Source organism: Balaenoptera physalus (assembly GCF_965194825.1).
Source record: "Balaenoptera physalus genome assembly, chromosome: 2".
Taxonomy (NCBI): Eukaryota; Metazoa; Chordata; class Mammalia; order Artiodactyla; family Balaenopteridae; genus Balaenoptera; species Balaenoptera physalus.
The window spans coordinates 86,108,360-86,128,817 of NC_138883.1; the positions used below are offsets into that span (position 1 = coordinate 86,108,360).

The 20,458-nt window shown below is 43.2% G+C and overlaps 1 protein-coding gene across 1 annotated transcript in view; it reads left to right on the forward strand.

The window, feature by feature from the left end:
* Positions 1-4,004: 4,004 nt before the first annotated feature.
* The window catches only part of STARD9 (StAR related lipid transfer domain containing 9), a 133,309-nt gene continuing 116,855 nt past the window's right edge, over positions 4,005-20,458 (forward strand). Inside the window, exons 1-3 of the mRNA XM_082453057.1 lie at positions 4,005-4,134; positions 8,571-8,640; positions 10,421-10,537. Coding sequence (XP_082309183.1) covers positions 4,088-4,134; positions 8,571-8,640; positions 10,421-10,537 — 234 coding nt within the window. The 5' untranslated portion in view covers positions 4,005-4,087. The remainder of the gene's footprint in view (positions 4,135-8,570; positions 8,641-10,420; positions 10,538-20,458) is intronic.

Sequence of the window (20,458 nt, forward strand, 5' to 3'; positions counted from 1 at the left end):
ATTAGTGACTGCAAATAACACAAAAAGAAAGACAGGTGCTGACTGATTTGATCAAGGCTCTAGATTGAACTACCAAGTTACAGAAAATACAGAGGACAGAAAAACATTTAAATATCACCATAGGGATTAATTTGCAGAACTAGTCTGTGGGAAATTTACCGGAAAACTGCCTGGTTTCTTAAACAAATAAATGCCAGCAGGGAAAAAGGAGAGGGACAAGGAAGCTACTGAATAAAAGATTAAAAAACATATCAATCAAACTGTATTTGGATCCTGATTCAAACAAAGAGACTGTTAAAAAAACTTATGAGAAAATCAGGGAAATTTGAATGCTGAGTATTTGATGGTGTTAAGAAACTAATGTCTTTGGTTGTGATAATGGTATTATGGTTATGTTAAAAAGGTAGTCCTCATCTTTCAAAGACACATATTGAAATACTTATGAGTGATATAACTAAAAATACAGAATATTGTTATGCTGACTTCTCCAACCTGAATATAGAAATATGTATATATTTGGCTGTACCACGTGGCTTGCAGGATCTTAGTTCCCTGACCAGGGTGAAAGCACGGAGTCCTAATCACTGGACCGCCAGGGAATTCCCAAGATAGAAATATATTAATGCAGCAATACTTTCCATCCACCCCCCACCCTGGCTTTATTGAGATATAATTAACATATAACATTGTGGAAGTTTAAATTATACATGATTATTTCATACATGTATATATTGTGAAACATTAATATTGGTTACTATATCCTTCACCTCACATAATTACCATTTTTTTGGTGATGGTAGTGGTGGTGAGAACATTTAAGATTTATTCTCTTGGCAATTTTCGAGTGTACAATACAGCATTGTTAACTATTGTCACCCTGCTGCACATTAGATCCCCAGAACTTATTTATCTTACATCTGGAAGCTTGTACCCTTTGACCAACATCTCATTTTCCCCAACCCCAGCCCTGGCAACCACCAATCTACTCTCTGTTTCTATGAGTTTGTCTTTTTTAGATACTTATACAAGTGAGATCATACAGGATATTTCTGTCTGAAGTATTTAACTTAGCATAATGCTCATCTATGTTATCATAGCAGGATTTCCTTCTTTTTTTAAAGGATGAGTAATATTCCACTGTATGTGTATATATATACATACAATTTGAGATGTATATATATATATATCAAATTTTCCACTCATCCTTCGATGGACATAGGTTGTTTGTTTCCACATCTTGGCTAATCATAAATAATGTTGCAATGAACATGGGGATGCAGATATATTTTGGGGATAGTGATTTCATTTCCTTTGAATATATACCCAGAAGTGAGATTGCTGGATCATAGGTAGCTCTATTTTTAATTTTTTGAGGAACTTTCATACTGTTTTCCCTAATACAGCCATTCTTTCCACTGCAAAGCACAGTGAGTAGAGAAGCCATTCAGAAGCCTAGGGTTCCAGGCAAATTTGAATTGTAAACCAGCTGTCCCAATACTCTAGGGGTGGATCCTTTCAAATAGATGAGAGAGGAGACTGGATAGGTAAACTACTGTTGTACACACAAATCAAAGGCTCACCGTGACTCTATTACTGCCACTGGGATACTAAAATAGCCTCCTGACTGATCCCTCTTGGGCTTCCATCCTTCCCCACTCCTCAGAATAATCTCAAAACAGTGGCCAGAGTAATCATTTAAAATATGTACATCATATGATTTTACTTTTCTCCTTAACACTTTCCAATGGCTTTCCAGCTCACGTAGAATAAAATCCAAAGGCTTTACCATGGTCCCATGCTACCTCTATGACTCTCCCCCTCTATCATTCCATGCTACCTCCACTGGCTTTCCTGTTGTTCCTCTAACATTCCAGGCTTTCTCCAAGTTCAGGGCCTTTACATTGGGCTGTTCCCTGTGTCTGAAATTGTCCTTTTACATAACAGCATGACTCTTTTACAACCTTCAGATTTTTCTCAAGGCTCACATTCTCAAGGAGGTCTTCCCTGGGCATGTTATCTACAGTTTCAAAACTCTCCTTTACTCACTTCCCATCCCCTTTCCTGCTTTATTTTCACTCCTTAGCTAATCTGATATATATTTTACTTAATTTGTCTTACTTGTTTTAAGTTCCTCTCACCAAGCTGCATGAGGTCAGAGGTTTGCCTGTTTTCTTCACTGCTATGTCCCTGGTCATAATAGGTGATTACTTAGGAAATATTTGTTAAATACATAAATGAATACTTGCAAGTCACTCCCCGCCCCACAGTTCATTCAAACCTAGTCATGTCACCTTATCAATGATGCCCTTCCTGAAGATCCTATACAAAGTAGCACCTTTCCCCCTACATACACACAGAGATCATTACTGAATCTCCTTACCGTTATTTTTCCAAAAAATTGCATTTAGCACATTTCGACATATTATATATTCATGTATTTATTCTCTCTTCCCTTCCCTGTGGATTCTAATTTCCATGAAGGCTAGGACTGTATCCTCAGGGCCTTAGAACAGCCCTTGACTCTTGGTAGGTACTCAGTAGCTATTTTTTTTTTTTAGATTAATTTGTGCTTTTATTTGCCAGTATAACTACAGTGGCCTGCAAACTTTTTTGATCTAAAAGGTACATTTTACATCACAATCCAACAAACACACACACATATATAATATGTATACATATATAAAAGTGAAACAAAAGTTTTGCCAAAAACGTCTACTCTTGAGTTTTTTTTTTTTAAACCAAGGATGAACTTCACTGACACATCATAATCACCAAAGTCCCCAGTCCATCTTAGGGTTCACTTTAATGAAATGAATAGTGTTGCACGTTCTACGGGTTTGGACAAAAGTATGGTGACATAAAATTATTAGGTCATACAAAGTATTTTCACCGCTTATAAAAACTTCTGTCCTGTACTCTGTGTATTCATCTCTCCTCACCCCCAAATTCCTGGCAACCGTTGATCTTTTTTATTGTCTCCATAGTTTTGCCTTTTCCAGAATGGCATATAGTTGGAATCTATTATTTTTTCCTTGAAAAGAGAGGTTCAAAGCCTTTATGTCTGTAAGACTACTCATGGCCCACCCACGCGTGGACCGGACAGGCTCTAGGTGGCAAACTCCCCCACTAAATACCGTAGCTTTCCTTCCAATACTGAGCCCTGTCGCACTGGTCCTGCCCAGCAGCCACGTGGAAGTGCAGGGGAACACGTGTTGGGTATTTGCTCATAGGAAGGCCACAAGCTTTGTGCCCCTTCTCACAATGAACCCAGATTCCTGTCGGTTGTGTTGTAAACACACGAGCCATTTCTTCAGGCCCCCTGCTCTGAGCACACCCCAAGTAGCTATTTCTTGGATGAATTAATGAACCAGTTCGGTCCGATAGTTTCCCCGCCACGATCACGAACTCTGTCAGGTTGGCTATGAGTTTCCAGCACGATCAAGAGAAGCTCGCCAGCGAGCACTCTAAACTCCTTCAACTCCCGTGCCTCTTCAAAGAAAGGCGATGCCCTTTGCAGGGAACTGCAAAAACATCGGTGTTCCCCATTTCATTTCTGTCCCTAAAATTTAACCACAGAATTGACAGCTCAGGCGAACGCAGCGAATAAAAGTATTTAGCAAATTACTTTGTAGTCTGTAAACTAACTAAACTTAACGGATTTTCTCGACTTTATACCACTGTCGCCCGGTGGGAGAACAAAAGCTAGTTCCTAGTAGGCGAGAGCCGGCCCCAACCAGCCAGGATCTGCGCCCTCCCGACCCCGACAGGATTGGTCCAGGCTCCGCAGGCACCGCCCGGGTCGGGCAGCCTGCGCCCTCGTGGGCGGGGCCGTCCCGTGAGGCGCGTGGGAGGAGCGAGGCGGGGCCGCCCGGGCGTCCTCCTGTCCACCGAGCTCAGGATTGGCTGAGGTTCGGCAAGCATCGCCGCGGCCGGGCATCCGCCCGCATATGGGCGGGGTTGTCCCGTGAGGCGCGTGGGGCAGGCGGGGCTGGGGCTGGGGCTGGGCTGGGCTGGGGCTTGGCTTCGGGCTGGCGTTGGGGATGCTGCTGCTGGGCCGACCTGCGGGACTTGAGCCTTGGCCCGAGGGATGGCCAACGTGCGGGTGGCCGTGAGAGTCCGGCCCCTCAGTAAGAGGTGAGTCTAGGCGGGAGGGGTCGCCTGAGGCGTCAAATGAGCTGAGAGGAGGGCGAGGTTCTCGCCTCTCCCTCCAGTGATTCTGGCGCGGAGAAATCAGACACAAAGTGGCCCAAGGGTCCAGCGTCCGGAAACTGTAAAAGCCTGGCGGGACAAAGCCTCGCTCGGGTTGGGTTTTCGATTAGTGCCCTGGCGGGTAGCGGTTAGCGGATGGCCTCAGGGTGGCCTACCCTGTGTGCCTGGAGTCCTGCCAGCAGGAGTTTTGAGGGGCCGCGGCTCAAGTCTTTTTTTTTTTTTTTTTAACATCTTTATTGGAGTGTAATTGCTTTACAATGGTGCGTTAGTTTCTGCTTTATAACAAAGTGAATCAGCTATACGCATACATATATCCCCATATCCCCTCCTTCTTGCGTCTCCCTCCCACCGTCCCTATCCCACCCCTCTAGGTGGTCACAAAGCACCGAGCTGCTCTCCCTGTGCTATGCGGCTGCTTCCCATTAGCTATCTTTAGTAGTGTATATATGTCCATGCCACTCTCTCACTTCGTCCCAGCTTACCCTTCCCCCTCCCCGCATCAAGTTCATTCTCTACATCTGCGTCTTTATTCCTGTCCTGCCCGTAGGTTCTTAAGAACCTTTTTTTTTTTTTTTATTCCATATATATGTGTTAGCATACGGTATTTGTTTTTCTTTCTTGATGCATGGTGTGGGCCTTTCTCCCTGGGTACACCGAGAAGGGCTGGAAAAGTATCTCACGTGGGGGAGAGGGATCGGTCGGTCTCCTGTCTCTTCTTGGTGGCTCTGGCGTACCTGTGAGGAATGGGGCAGAATTGTGTGCGTCCCTGAGTGCACATGGGTTTCTCTGTGAAGATGTGGAGGAAAGCAGATTGTAAGGTATGAGAGGGAAACGGAGGCTCAGAGAGATGGTGGTTTCATTCTGTGCTCGACAGCAGAACTGGGAAGAAGGGGAAGTCATTTTAACCCCTTCCCTCAACGTAGTCAGTGCCCATTTCCTCACGCGTGAATCTGATCCTGCACTTCTCAGCTGTTGAGGCATCCAGGGTCCAGCCGCATAATTTCTTTCCCTTCTGACTGATTTTCCACTCATAGGTTTGGAAAGTCAGGGAAGGCTTCACAGAAAGGTTGGTGCTTGAACCCAAATGCTTTTAAAACAGCTGCTAGAGTCTGCTGACAGGTGGAGAAGGTGTAAAGAGCCCTCTGTGTGAGAACACGGAGAGCAAAGGACTTAGGCTGTTAGGAAACAGAAACGTTTCAGTTGTTTGAGGAGAGGGTGTGTGGAGGGAGATGAGTGGTAGGAGATAAAGCTGGCAGAATGTGGTTTGGGACCTGAAGGCACATATTGGAACTATTTGGGAGGCACAGACTCAGTTAACAAAGTCATTGGATCTTATGTGGTACTTGGCAAGAAATCTTAGAGGTCAAGCTTCCATTTTTAATTTTTCCAGATGAGAAAATGGTCTTGTTTAAGATCTAAAAGTAGGTAAGAGCCAAGATTCCTTTCACCAGACCAAGCCGCTCCTTCCTGAGATAACAGAAAAGTTGGACTTCTTTCTCAGATGCCTGTTTGCTCAGTAGGACTAGAATAGACCATCAGTAAAATGATAATATGGGAAATGGCTTTGGTGCCCTCCCTTCTACCTCACAGTTGTTTCCCATAATCAGAAAATCCATGTCTCGTTATAAGATGCTGCCCCTTGTTTGTCCCAAATCATCCATCATTGAGAGAACATGTTTTCTTCTGCCAATACTGTAGGCTCTGGAACACTAGCCACTGCCCTGGCAAAAGTTACTTTTCATGCACTATATTCCCTTTCCGTGCTCTTCTTTTTAAATCTGTGAAATAGTGTAACTACTTTAATGGGTTTTTTTGTGAAGATCAAATGAAAGGGTATATTTAAAATACTTAGAACAGAGCCTGGCTCATTTTAAGTATCCAGTGAAGTGCTAGCTATATAATTTTTAACAGCTGCTTTTATTCCTCCCTCTTCTTAGCTGTCTTTTTTTTTTAAGTTTTACAAATGAATAGATCAGTGGAAATGGCTGGGTTATTTTCTCCTCTAGGGCAATGATTCTCAAATTATAGGAGACATACAGTCCACCTGGGAAGCTTGTTATACTGCAAGTTGTTAACAGGAGTTCCAATTAACTAGCCCCACCTTCTCCCATAATTCTGATGAAGGTAACCTGTGGACCACGCTTTGAGAAACACTGTCCTAGGAGTAAACGTGTAACGGAGGATTTATTCCTGTGCAAAATCTTTAACCCTAAGGAATGAATGCCTGTTGGTAGAATTCAGGACCCAGAGGCATCAGTAGGCTTCCTTTGAGCTCTGTGCAGTCCGCTGCCCAGTTGAGGTTGGTGCCCTTTCTTTCTCTTCTGCTCAACTTTAATTTGTCCTCATTTTGTTTTAGAATATTTTGGAACCACTAGATTACCAATGGCAGTGGTCCAGGCAGGGGAGGGACAGCATCTCACCCACCTTTAGTGTCGTATCTTTCTGTCAAGAGGTCAAGTTCAAGACCCTTTTTTCTTTTGGCTGCTTTATGCTAAAAAGTCCTAGATAAATCCTCAAAAAAGGGCTTACTTTAAAAAATTAAATAGATTTGCAAACGTTATTGCATACTTTCCCCCTCATTTTCTTTATTGTCCAAATTTACTATAACCTGTGTATTTTATAATGGGTGGAGGGAGAATAAAACCTACTTTTAAATGCAGAAAGGAAAAAAAATTATCTTAACACCAAAGATGAAAGATTTTCTTTGGGAGAGCTGAGGGCTGGGGGCAGGAGGTGTAGTTTTATGATCCTGGGGGACAAAGGATATCCCTGCTGCCTTAAGTACTGTCTTGTATGAAATGTGAAAGACAGAGCATTAGGGCCTTGAGGAAATTTAAGTAACAGAAATGTCATCACCTGGGAGAGGGAAATTTTTTATCCAGGGCTTTATCCCAAACACACTGACAGGTTTAAAAAAATAATCTTAAATGTGAAGACCCCTGTCTCACTGTGCACCCCTTGCCCCCCCCACCCCAGCCCCCAAATCCTCAAGGTCACATCCTGGAAACCCTGGGGAAAGATAAAAATGAGACTGAATATATTTGCTCAACTTTCAGGTCTCAGGCCAGGAGTAATTTAATTGATAACTTTCTTTGTAGTAGAAAAAGTGCCAATGAGTTAACTCTCATCTATTAACATTCTGACCTTAAGCACTTTAGCTAAGTTCTTTATGCTGTGAAAAAGGATTTCATATCTAGAATGGAGTGTATTCCATTCATTTTGGCCTTAAGGTATGTGGATCATATGGATTAAGCCCCTTAAAGTGAATTTAGGGGTTGGATAGTTGTTAGCAGTGTTACTACAGAACTGCAGTTCAGGAAGATTCTTAAGGATCTTGGCTCTCATTCTGATATAGGAAGACATAAGGAAAGGATTTGGGAAGCATGTTCTCAGGTCTCAACAGAGAGGACTCCAAAACCTTTTTCGTTATTTTCTGTGCTCAGAATATCAGAGAAAATGAGAAGTGATGCCATGTTGTGTGCTGAGCAGAGGATATTCTCCATGGTTTCCAAGCCTGATTTCTAAGTCATATGGCTTTGTGGTTAGACAGATCTGGGTTGAAATTTCAGCTCTGCCACTGCTAGCTGTGTGACCTTGGACAAGTTACATAATTTCTCTCAGCCTTGGTCTTCATTCTGAAAAAATGAAGATATGTTAGGAAGCTATGTCAGGAGGGTGTGTTAAGAGGATTGCATAAGATGAAGTATAGTACATACTCTACTTAATACAGTGCTTGGCACATAGAGGGTGCCCAACAACGGTGACTCTTCACTGTTCCCAAGCCAAATTCTAATAATCCAGGGAAGAGTGCCAACTAGGGGACTGCTTGATATGATGCTGATAGCCATTTATGGAGACAGGCACCCCAGTTATGGAGACAGCAATAGGGAAACACTTTGTCCCAATAGCGCTGTTCTCAGCTCCTCTTTTCTTTCTTTTTTTTAAAATAAATGTATTTATTTATTTATTTATTTTTGGCTGCGTTGGGTCTTCGTTGCTGTGTGTGGGCTTTCTCTAGTTGCGGCGAGCGGGGCCTACTCTTCATCGTGGTGCGCAGGCTTCTCATTGCGGTGGCTTCTCTTGTTGCAGAGCACGGGCTCTAGGCGCGCGGGCTTCAGTAGTTTTGGCCCACGGGCTCAGTAGTTGTGGCCCACGGCCTCTAGAGCGCACGCTCAGTAGTTGTGGCGCATGGGCTTAGTTGCTACGTGGCATGTGGGATCTTCCCAGACCAGGGCTCAAACCCTTGTCCCCTGCATTGGCAGGTGGATTCTTAACCACTGTGCCACCAAGGAAGTGCCTCTTTTCTTGATTAACTTAAAGAAGCAATATTTCTTCTCATATGGGTTGTGTTTTGTTTCTAGGGAGACCAAAGAAGGGGGAAGAATTATTGTGGAAGTTGATGGCAAAGTGGCAAAAATCAGGAATTTAAAGGTAAGCCTGAAATTGTTTTCCTTTTTCTTTCCACTGAGGAGCTAGTATTATTACAGGGCTTCTGCGGGTGAACGTGGGTATGTGAATGTGTTTAGAGAGGGGGATTGGGAGAGGGAAGGGCAGATAAGGGGAACTGTGGGAAGAGATTTGAGCAAGCACAAAGCAAATATAAAAATACAGCAGGAAAGAAGTTCCAGGGATGTGGCTGCTGCAGCCCACATCAGTGGGGTACAGCTGTTTTGGAAACTGGTCAGTGGTTTTTCTGAAAGTAAACACTAGGAGTGTTATGGGGGCTGTGGCCAGCTTAAATCATGCTGGGGACAATCCATGCGTATATTTAACTCACCCGACCACCAATTAGACTTTGGCTCAAGCCTCTTATTGGATATCACTTCATCTAGAAGCGTTACCAGGGCTTTTAGTATGCATCTGCTAATGCAGGACTCTTTTTTTGGCCATAGTGAAGGCCAAGTAAGAGACTTTAGATCTCAGAAGAGAGTCGGTCACTAGCCCGAGTCTTGCTACAAATTCTCTTTTACAGATCTGACTGATCTTTGAGTCACGATTGGACAGATACTGGCAACTTCCTCCTCCACCCCTCACCCCTTCCTAGGGCTAATTTCTTCCATCCCATTCCTCCATTTCCCAGGCCAGCGAAAGTGGAAGGGATTCTTTCGAAAGAACAAATGGCCCTTGAGCAGTGGAGAGGGACAGGGCAGCCGGCCATGTGACTATTGCTGTGGTCAGCTTGCAGGTGGTACTCAGCATTCCTGGGAGCTGAGGAAGCTGATTTGCAGAATGAAGGTTATCTGGATCCCAGGGCCCCCAGCCATGCCCACTCTTGTGTTACTCCTATGATGTGATCTGTTTTCTTTTGTCAGTAGCTCTCTGCTGAAAGAGAAGCCTGCCAGGCTTTCAACAGGAGCTCCCCGGGGACAAAAGACCTTTCATTCTCTGCTGTCTCTTATTTATGTCTCTGTTGCCTAATCACTTCAGCTGCTTTGTTCTGAGAGCCCATATTTTTGGTTAAGAGTAAATTCTGGCCAAGATCAAACTCTAATCTGCCCCCTGCACACCTCGATGACTGCTTACTTCCCTGAGGCCAGTTATTCACTAAGAATCTCTTAGTCATTCTGGCAGCCTCATTCTATTGTGGCTTATGGTACCTAGTTCAAGGGATTGTTTCTCCCTGTCCAGAGTCTAAATTTTAAATAGTAAGATAGGCATTTCTTTGAATAATGCCATTCTCCCCAGTACCTGGAGGTCAGTACAGTTACAAGCTCTGGCTCTGCCCTCATCTACCTTGGGCAGTTGGAGTGGTCCTAACTCTTCTGTCCAACATGCTTTCTCATTCACTGGGGGTGGATACCCCAAGGACCTCTGTGTTTGCCCTAGGTTGATAGAGCCTGTCAGGCCCAGGGACTGAATTACTCATGCACTACCAGTATCTTCTACAGAAATACTTAGGGAAGAAATGATACAAGAAGAAGAGGCCCAGAGAAGGAAAGGATTTTTCTCCCAAGCTGTCTTATGCCTCATAGGGCTGGTTCCTATGTGGGTTGATATGTGATAGTATGATAGACAGGCATTTAATTCTCTGGGGCTTCATTGTACCTAACAAGATGAAGACAAATGTTACTTTTCCTTTTTCCGGTAGATATGATAAAGATTCTCATGATCAGTCCAGGTATCTCTGGCTACAGCAGAGAGGAATCAAGTGCCACTGGCCAGATTCTGATATTATAGTAGAGAAGACACTGGATCCTATGTTTGATTTTAGGTGGACGGTCGACCCAGTGGCTTTGGCGACTCCCGGGAGAAGGTTGTGGCATTTGGCTTTGATTACTGCTACTGGTCAGTCAACCCAGAGGACCCCCAGTATGCATCTCAGGATGTGGTAATGTCATTTTTCCTTCACTCTCCCCAGGTCTTTATAATTGGATAGTTATTGGGAAATTAACATGGAATCTGGGCCCTGGCTATTTCTTACTTATGGTAGTTTGGTCAGAAACTAATGATGTTTTGATCTGGGAAGTGGTAGTGAGAGGTATCAGTTGCAGAAAGAGCAAAGGAGATAAGAAAAGACTGCTTGTTGAGGGCACGGAAATTGACTAGTGTCCATTTAGGCTTGGACCTCCGTCTGATTCAGATGGGTACGAGGTAGTTCAGGCAGTGTTCTGCTCCTGTGGTAGGTGAATGGGCTCACCTCAAACTTGACCTTGTGTTGTATGCAGCAGAAGGGCCCATGAGTCGTAGAGACTGGTATCTTCTTTGAGTCTTAGGCTTGTGCTCCTAGGCCGAGTGTAAAGGGCTGGACAGCTATTCTGCCAACCTGCAATGTATGTAAGAGGCGAATTCTGTTCATCTGCTGAGGACTGAGAGGATGAGCCAAGCCTTTACGGGCTGGTGCTGTAGGTCACCCTTCCTGCTGATCGGCTCTCCCATAAGTTTCTGAGGCAGCAGGTCTGGCCAGGTGGGTCTACAGGACTTCTCTCTGTTTCCGTGAAGCAGCAGCCTTGTCCTGGTTGGAGCACTGTCAAAGGTCATGCATTTAGTCCCGATGACGTCCAGCAAGCCTTGCCTGATTCAAGTCTGTGACCACAGACAATAGTCCTCATCCTAGCAGCTGCCAGGGTCCTTTCTAAAATTAGAAAAATCATTTATTTGGCCTTTCAGATGTTCTTTCTTACATGTGAAAGAGAATACTAGAGGAATATGTCTTTGGGAAAAAAACATTGAAAATGGAAAAATTTGGGGGAGAACCCTAGACAGACACCCATTGCCTATCAGTGCATACATCTTTGAATAAAAAGCCAAAGTGTGTTTTCTGCTAAGTATGTTAGTCTTTTGTGAAACTTTTCCTAATTATGCCAAAGAAACAATGTTATCAAGCCTGAGTGACTTGGAGGACAGCATAGGCATACCTCCTTTTATTGCACTTTGCTTTATTGCCTTAATGGATACTGCATTTTTTACAAATTGAAGGTTTGTGGCAACCCTGCCTCAAGCAAGTCTATCCGTGCCATTTTTCATAACATTTATTCACTTCGTGTCTCTGTGTCATATTTTGGTAATTCTCGTAATATTTATAACTTTTTCATTATTATTATATTTTTTATGATGATCCCCGGTCAGTGATCTTTGATGTCACCACTATGACTCACTGAAGGCTCAGATGATGGTTAGCATTTTTTAGTCATAAAGAATTTTCAAATTAAGGTATGTTCAGTGTTTTTTTAGACATAATGCTATTGCACACTTAGTAGATTGCAGTATAGTGTAAACATGACTTTTGTATGCACTTGGAAACCAAAAAATTCATGTGATTGGCTTTGTTGCAATTATTTGCTTTATTGTGTTGGTCTGGAAGCAGACCTCTGAGGTCTGCCTGTACTGATTTTCTGCTGATGCAGACTTCTGAAGATGATTGGACTTCTAAAGATGATTGGATAATTCTAAACCATGGAAGTACAATTCCCCATCCTTCCCTTTTGAGGGGAACATGTGGAAACAAGACCCTAGACCACTGTGGGATTTGTTGTTTCAGTGGGTCCCTTCTATTATAATATGAGCACCCCATTTTTGTAGTCACAATGTGTTTGCTGTAAATGCTCAGCAGAAAGGGGCAGTGTGGGTATTACCTGGCCCCTACCAAGTCTTCTCCATCCTTTGGAGGATGAGGGCACTGGCAGGTCCAGGCTTATCTTGTGGCCCTTGACTCTTATCCCAGCACTCAAGCAGGTATGAGGTATCTGGTTACTGGTGTTTGTATTGTTCCACTGAGATCCTCCAAGAAGAGCCAGGAAAGGAAGTGACTCTCATATAAGAGCATGGGACTCCTAAAGCAGTTCACCGTTGTGACTGTATTTGTGGTATCGAAGACAGTGGTCTTTCTATTAGCAGAAAGTGTGAGCATCCTGATGGCTCTTTCCATCCTTCTTGGCCATAGCATACTTAGGACTGTTCTGTACATAAGAAACATTAACTATTTTGTGTAACGTTTGATAGATAATCTGGGAAGTATGTGTAAACAGAACAAAACTACATATCTATATCTATATATCAGCAAGCTCAGGTATAATTTTGGTATGGGGCTCACTTTTTATATTTATGTAGCTTAAGTGTATAAAAATAACCTAGTGGAAACCCAGAAGCCCATAGAGGAGGGGAATTCATAAATATGATTCCTCTTCTGTTGCCTGATTTGAAGTTCAGTGGAAAGATCAAATGGCATTTGGACAGGAAGCCTGTGCAGAGAGATAAAACTAGTGTCTCCTAAGGTTTATTCTGGCTTGTTTACTAATTGTCTAAGGCACTCATTGGTCAGGTTACGAGAGGGAAGGAAAGGAATCTCTGTCACAGGCTGGAGAAGGGCCAGAGGTCCCAGAATGGTGGCAAGACTCACATCCACATGATTTGGTTGGAGGGACTCATCGCTTTGACACAGAAATTGGAACCCAGTCTCAACCCTAATCATTACGGCTCTGAGGTCACCAGGGGTAGGAAAGGCAGATTATCATAAAATCATAGGACTTGGCATAAGAAAGCATTTAGATGTCATCTGTTTCATCCTCTCCGAAGTACAGCAATCCTCTCTACTGTCTTTGTGATCGTATTTTGGGGGGTGGGGGGAGAGGGGCCAGTCTTATTGAAGTATAATATTGGTACAGTAAAATTCACCATTTAGTATACAGTGTACAGTTCTGTGAGTTTTGACAAACACATACAGTTGTATAATTTACACTACAATAAGTATATAAAACAGTGCATCATCCCCCAAATTCCTTCATGTCCCTTTGTAGTCAGACTGTTCTTACCCGCCCAGCCCCTGGCAACTGCTGATCTGTTTTCTTCCCTACAGTTTTGTCTGTTCCATAATGTTGTATAAATGTAATAAAATAGTAGGTAGCCTTTTGAGTCTGGCTTACTTCACTTAGCATGATGTATCAATACTTGATACTCACCTCTGCTGTTGTGTGTACCATGTATCATTCTGATCTGTTCAGACTCATTTACATCATCTTCTTGCCCTAAAGGAATCTCATGGCTTTGGAAACACTGACTCTAATTGCAAAGAGTAAGGGACCAAGTCCCTGGAGGACAGTGCCTCCTTTTGTGAAGGAAGGACCGTCATCACCCTCAGAAGTACAGCACTGATTTCAGAATATCCAGATATCTGAGGGGAAATTTTCCCCACTGGCCTTAGGGGGATTTTGAGCAAGATCATAAGGCATTGCTTGATGTTTGTTGACAAGAAGTCACATGTTCAGTGTTGGTGTTGCCTTCTCCTCATAGTCTCTCAGAGCGTTAGAACTTGAAGGGAACTTAGCAGTCATCTAGGCCAGGCTTCCCCAACCTTAGCACTGTTGATATTTTGGCTGGTTAATTCTTTGTTGTAGGGAGTCTGTCCTGGGCATTGTAGGATCTTTAGCGGCATCCCTGGCCTCTACCCATTAGGTGCCGGTAGCAGTCCCAATCGTGACAATCAAAAATGTTTCCAGGGCTTCCCTCGTGGCGCAGCGGTTGAGAGTCTGCCTGCCAATGCAGGGGACGCGGGTTCGAGCCCTGGTCTGGGAAGATCCCACATGCCGCGGAGCAACTAGGCCCGTGAGCCACAACTACTGAGCCTGCGCGTCTGGAGCCTGTGTTCCGCAACAAGAGAGGCCGCGACAGTGAGAGGCCCGCGCACCGCGATGAAGAGTGGCCCCCGCTCGCCGCAACTGGAGAAAGCCCTCGCACAGAAACGAAGACCCAACACAGCCATAAATAAATAAATAAAAAAAAAAAAAAAAAAATGTTTCCAGGCAAGGCCCACTCATCTAGGCCACCCTCTCGTGTTCCAGATACAGCGTGTAACTTACATGGACTTATACGGGCAGTTAATGCCAAAGTGGGACTGGACCCTTGCTTGCTGTGGTGGCCTTTGCATTGCATTGTACCACTCTACCTCCCTCTCTTTATGTTTATGTTACAGCCTCAAAAGATAGGTTCAAGATTAAAATTCCTTTGTGCTTCAGCACTTCCCAGTCCTTAGTGGTGACACACTTGAACACATAGATCAGGTGTCAACAAATATGAGCCTCTAGAGAGCAAATCAGCTACTGCAAGTTCTGCTGAGAGGCAGCTTCCTTGTTAAATATCTATAGACTCTAAATGTTTATCATTTCATTTGACTTTCTTCCAAAATCTATTAACCCGATATTATTTACTCCATTTTATAGATAAGGAAACCGAGCCACAGAAAGGCTACAAGACTTGCCTGAGTCACTTAGCCAGTAAGTGGTAGAGCAGGGATTCAAACCCAAGACTGTCCGGCTCTAAATTGTGTGTCGTGTCCACCAAGCCTCACTGACTCTCAAAATTAAACAAATCTCATTTAGTCTGCTAGTGACCTGGTCCTCTCTTTATGCATATTATCTGATTTAATCCCTTCAACAGCCTGAAAGGTAGAAGATTTTATTCTTCTTCTATAGTTGAGGAAATTTAGGATTAGAGAGATTACATGATCTGCCCAAAGTCACACAATAAGAAAATGAGTCTTAGATTTGAACACAGGATCATCTGAATGCAAAGTTCATATTCTTTACTAAACTACAGTGTAAAAAAGATAAAAAGAGGGATATAGGAAAAGGAGAGATGGAAAGTTGAGGAGAGAGGGTGAAGGGAAAGAGAGAGAGAAAAGGTTATAGTGAATGGGGACTAGCAGGGGATTATACTACCTGACTTGTCCATTACCCCACGACCCTGATGTCATCAGCATCCTATTTTTTTTTTTTTTAATTTATTTATTTTGGCTGTGTTTTGGGTCTTCGTTGCTGTGCGCGGGCTTTCTCTGGTTGCGGTGAGCAGGGGCTACTCTTTGTTGCGGTGCGCGGGCTTCTCATTGCGGTAGCTTCTCGTTGCGGAGCGTGGACTCTAGGCGCGCAGGCTTCAGTAGTTATGACACGCGGGCTCAGTAGTTGTGGCTCGCGGGCTCTAGAGCACAGGCTCAGTAGTTTTGGTGCACGGGCTTAGTTACTCCGCAGCATGTGGGATCTTCCCGGAGCAGGGCTCGAACCCGTGTCTCCTGCGTCGACAGGCGGATTCTTAACCACTGCACCACCAGGGAAGTCCCCAGCGTCCAATTCTTAAGGGAGGTCGTTACTCACCTAATTGTGTTTTCAGTCTTTATTAACATTTGGACTTGCAGCCAAGGCTTTTCTTAAAAATTGACCTGCATTTTATCTGCCTTGAATCTATATTAATTGGCTTCTTCTCTTGAAGTTAGACCTGGATTTGAATTCAGGCACAGCCACTTACCAGCTGGCTTACTTTGGGACAAGTTACTTAACCTCTCTGAGTCCTAGTCTCTTCAACTTGAGTTACTGTGAAGAGGAAACAAATAATGATGTGACGTGTTCAGCCCAGGGCTTGACAGCTAAAAGTGGAATAAGTGAGGTCATGAGTGCTGTGGCTTGGGTCCCTGTTGTGATTACCACTATCACAGTACAAGAGAAGTGAGGCCCATGCTTCTTTCTAAGAGCTGAACTAGATTTGAAAATCTCTTCTTTGAATCTGGCTGTGATCCCTTCTGGGATCAGCATGCTCCACTTGGAAAGTCAACTTCCCTCCCTTCCTCCTGGTCAGGAACATCTGTTGGAGCGGGAGTCCTCTGCACAAGCATTTTGTGTTTGGGTGATTGTATGTTTGTAAAACTTTCCATGAGGAGCATTAGCTCAGCTTTACCCACCAAGGACTGTGAGTGGCTGTCAAAACAAACGTAGACTGAGTCAACAGAAAGTGCGTCAGGAACAAAAAGCTACCCAGCCCTTGTGGGACGTAATTGCTTCTATTCTCCTGGGAATCTTTATTTTAAAATGCTCTGTTATTTGGCTAAAACACAATAGTTAAAACACTTGTAGCTTTTCCAGATGAAATATCGTGTGAGTGAGCAGAGATTTCCTCCCCACAGCTACCAAATTCAAAACTGAAATTATAGCAGCAATGTGATTATGTTTGTTGTTGTTTTAACACTGTTTCATTTCCATAATACACTGAACACCAAACAACACACAGAGAACATCCATTGCTTACCCCCAAAGAGCCCTGCCAATGGGCAAGGTGGGGAAGAGTGTGTGTGTGTGTGTGTGTGTGTGTGTGTGTGTTTGCTCGTGCATGTGCGTTTGTTACAGGTTCTTTGGTGAGTATTTTCTCCAGCTCCGGACTTCAGCTTGAGGATGTTAGGAACTTAGAGAGGCTTCAGAGGAAAACCCCACACACCCCAAAATGATTAAAGGGCTGGCTGCAGGAACCAAGAGGAAAGCCACTGTCAGTGTAGTGCACCTCATGTGCATTCTGCATGTGATTATTTAATGAAGGAGTGTTGCTCCGGAGACGGGAAGACAGGTAATAATAATGCTCTACAGGTACAGAACATGATGATTTTAATAGTTTATGGAGCATTAGAACCAGCTGGTCTTCATTGCCATTTGGAGAAAATAGAGGATTTCAGATTAAATTGCAGAGGATTGTTTATAAAGACATGAAGAGTAACTTGTGCAGAGTTTTTGAATCTGGACATGTGGCACCTAAATAGTTTGACTTTAGAATTCCAGAATGTTGGTGTTAGAAGAAATGCTAGAGACCATCATGACACGTATTTTAAAGATGAAGGCCTAGAGAGACAAAAATAGTAGTTACGGGATTTTTTTTTTCTTTTTGGCTGGTCCAGAGTTGTGCTTGGTGTTGCAGGGAAATGCCTGTTGCTTGTTCCAGTGACGGGATCATGAACTGCAACACATAGTTTCCTGCAGGGCAGGAAGTGTGCTGCTTAGCAGAATCCCAAGGAAAGATCTTGTTCTTGAGACTGGGCCTATCCCTGGCTCTGTACTCGTCAAGGTGAGGAAATTACACTATTGCCATCTAGTAGTATGGGAGTGGGAAGGTATTGAGTGACTATTATCATAGGTTCTGTAACGTGACCAGGCTGGGGCTAGTTTCTGCTGCCACAGAAGCAGCATTTCTGTCTGGGGACTGCAACCCATTATAAGATGAAGACAAGTGATCTATGATCTCCTGCTTCGGAAAGTAAGTAGGGCGAGGTGGAGAGGGGTATGGCTGTCACTTCTTTTGTATCTCCTGAACTTGGAGTATGAATGAAGGCTTTGGGGAAAGAGGAAAGAAGGTGGAACAGCTACTGAAACTGAAGAGGGACCTTGGAGGAGCAAGAGGAGGGGCAAACATGAAGAAGAAACTAAGGTGAGAAGGAATTTGAGAGTTCACAGAGGGGTTAGGGGTATATCACTTTTTACAGTAGATATTATTATCTCCAATTTAGGTACAGGAGCAGGCTCTGATAGGTTGAGTAGCTTACTTGAAGGTCACACAACCAAGTGATGGAACCAGCATTCAAACCTTTGACTGTGTGATTCCAAAGCCCAAGCTCTCAAATGCTGCACCACACACAGCTCTATTTATTTCTGTATTTCCAGTGCTGCACATCTTAAATGATCAGTTAACGGTTATTGGGTTGATAATTCAATTTATGGTTCAGTGGATAAGTGATAAGTTAGCACTCTGCCTTCTTGAATCTTGCTGTCTGTGCCTTCTTGAATCTTGCTGCCTGTTTTGAGGAGGACTTGCAGTTTGCCTAAGTTGGAGAACCATAGACATCTATGAATTTCTCTATGCATCACTTTCCCTAATGCATGTATGTGCTGGGGCAGCAGGGGAGCGTGTGGGCGTCAAAGGATTTTCTCATGAATATTTGCAGAGCTGTGTACATTCCATCGCTAGTGCTATTTCTTCCCAACCAAGATGGAGACAGAAGTTGAAGGGAGAGAAGTTTATAAGAAAAAGCCTTTTTGTGTAATAATTGGATGGGACTCTTCTGGCATGAGTGGGGGAAGGGAGATTACCATGAGTGCTTCATTTCAGTAAGTTCCCTCTGCCAATAGCACAGCTGCTCAGCTCCATAAGCATGTCCATGGGCTGGATTTTAAAGGAATAAGGTCATTCTTTTGGCTTCTTCTAACTCATTTTTTCCCCTCTCTAGAAACTTGATTATGAATTTTTAAAGGGTAGCTTTTAGACTCATAGAAAAATCTGAAGAACAGAGATCCTTGACACTTAATGCTTGCTGTTGGTGCTGGATGCCTTTACAAAAATGAACGCAGAAACTAGAGAAATCTTTTAAAATGCAACAGCTTGTTTAGATTCTTTTTTCTCCTCTGTGAGTCAAGGGTAACAGGAATTTCTGTTTGTATCTGGAGTCCTTGAGATTTAGGCTTGGGAGAGAGGTTATCTGTAGGGGCGGCATGCCCAAATTTTGATACTCAACTGGAAACCTGGTGCAGCCTAAGCATAAATACAGATAGAGGTCCTGAGCTAGGTGTCCTTGATGTTCCCCAGAAGTTCTCTTGCTTGCATCTGTAGTGCTGAGAAGTTGCCCTATACTCTGCTCCCTTTACACTTGAATTTGTCCTGGGTTTATAAGGATTGTCAATTAATTGCTTGAAGAAATGATGATGGAGGTGATCACTTTGAGGGTCTTTGGAAAAACTGATTTGCAAAATCATGTGAACAAGAGGATATAAAATGAAGCGCAACCCTTTGAACAAAAGGTCTGTGTGTCCACCACAGCAGACGTGTGCACAGGCAGACTGATAACAGTAGCCTTCTCCAGAGGAAGCCACCTGGTCTGCATCACCAGGTGCTAAATTCTCTCCCACATACTTGCACAGTAAGCCTGTGTCCAAGTCCCCTCTCAGCACCTTTCAATGGTCCTCTGTTTGGGGGAGCCAGTCCAGCTGACCAACAAAAGGCCCCTTCTAAGTGCAGTGTTCTGAAAAGGGTTCGGAAAGTGTGGGGAAAGGAACAGGACAGGTCTCTCTCTAGTTCTATGCTCAGCAGAAGGCAGACAACTGCATAAAATGTGTCAGTAGATTAATTAGTTTATTAAAATATTTTGCTATAAAAGCAATACAAGCTAACTGGAAAACGTTCAAACAGTCCAGAAGGGTGTAATGTAAAAAGTGAAAATCGCTTCCCCTTCCATGCCTCCCCACTGATCTCATTCTCCAGAGGTAACCACTGTTGGCAGTTCTTTGCTATCCTTTCAGACATTCTCTAATCATAAGTAAGCATATATAGTATGTCTCTTTTAAACAAAAATACTACGGGGCTTACACTCTTTGTACTGTTTTTCAACTTGCTCTATTCTATGCAACTTATCTTGTCCCTAATTTATTTGTAGTACTTATAGTTCTACCTCATTGTTTTAATGCTACATGGAATTCCATCCTATAAAGGTATTGTAGTTTAACTAGTTTTCTAGTGATGGATGGTTAGAATATTTCCAGCTAACTATATAATACAATATATTATTACATATTATATAATTATAATTCCAAAATTTTGTACTCTATTATATAATATATATTATATTATGTTTCTACTATTCACTATAATACTAGAGTGAGCATCTTTGCATTTTTGCAAGTGTAACCGTAAGGTAAATTTCAAGAAGTGCAGTTGCATGTTCAGAGAGTATGTATATTTTAAATTACAATAGGTTTTTGTCTAATTGTCTTCCAAAAAGATTGTACCAAATTACATGCTTAACAGTAGTGTATCAGAATACTTTATCACATTCCTTGTCATACTAGGTGTTATCAAGCTCTTTAATCTTTGCCTATCTTATAGGTAGAAATGGTATCTTATTTTTGGCTTTTCTTTTTATTATAATTGGGATTGAGCATCTTTGTTTCTGGGCCATTTGTATATTTTGTTCCCTGTGAATTGTGTGTTCATATATTTTTTTCCCATTTTTCTACTGTAT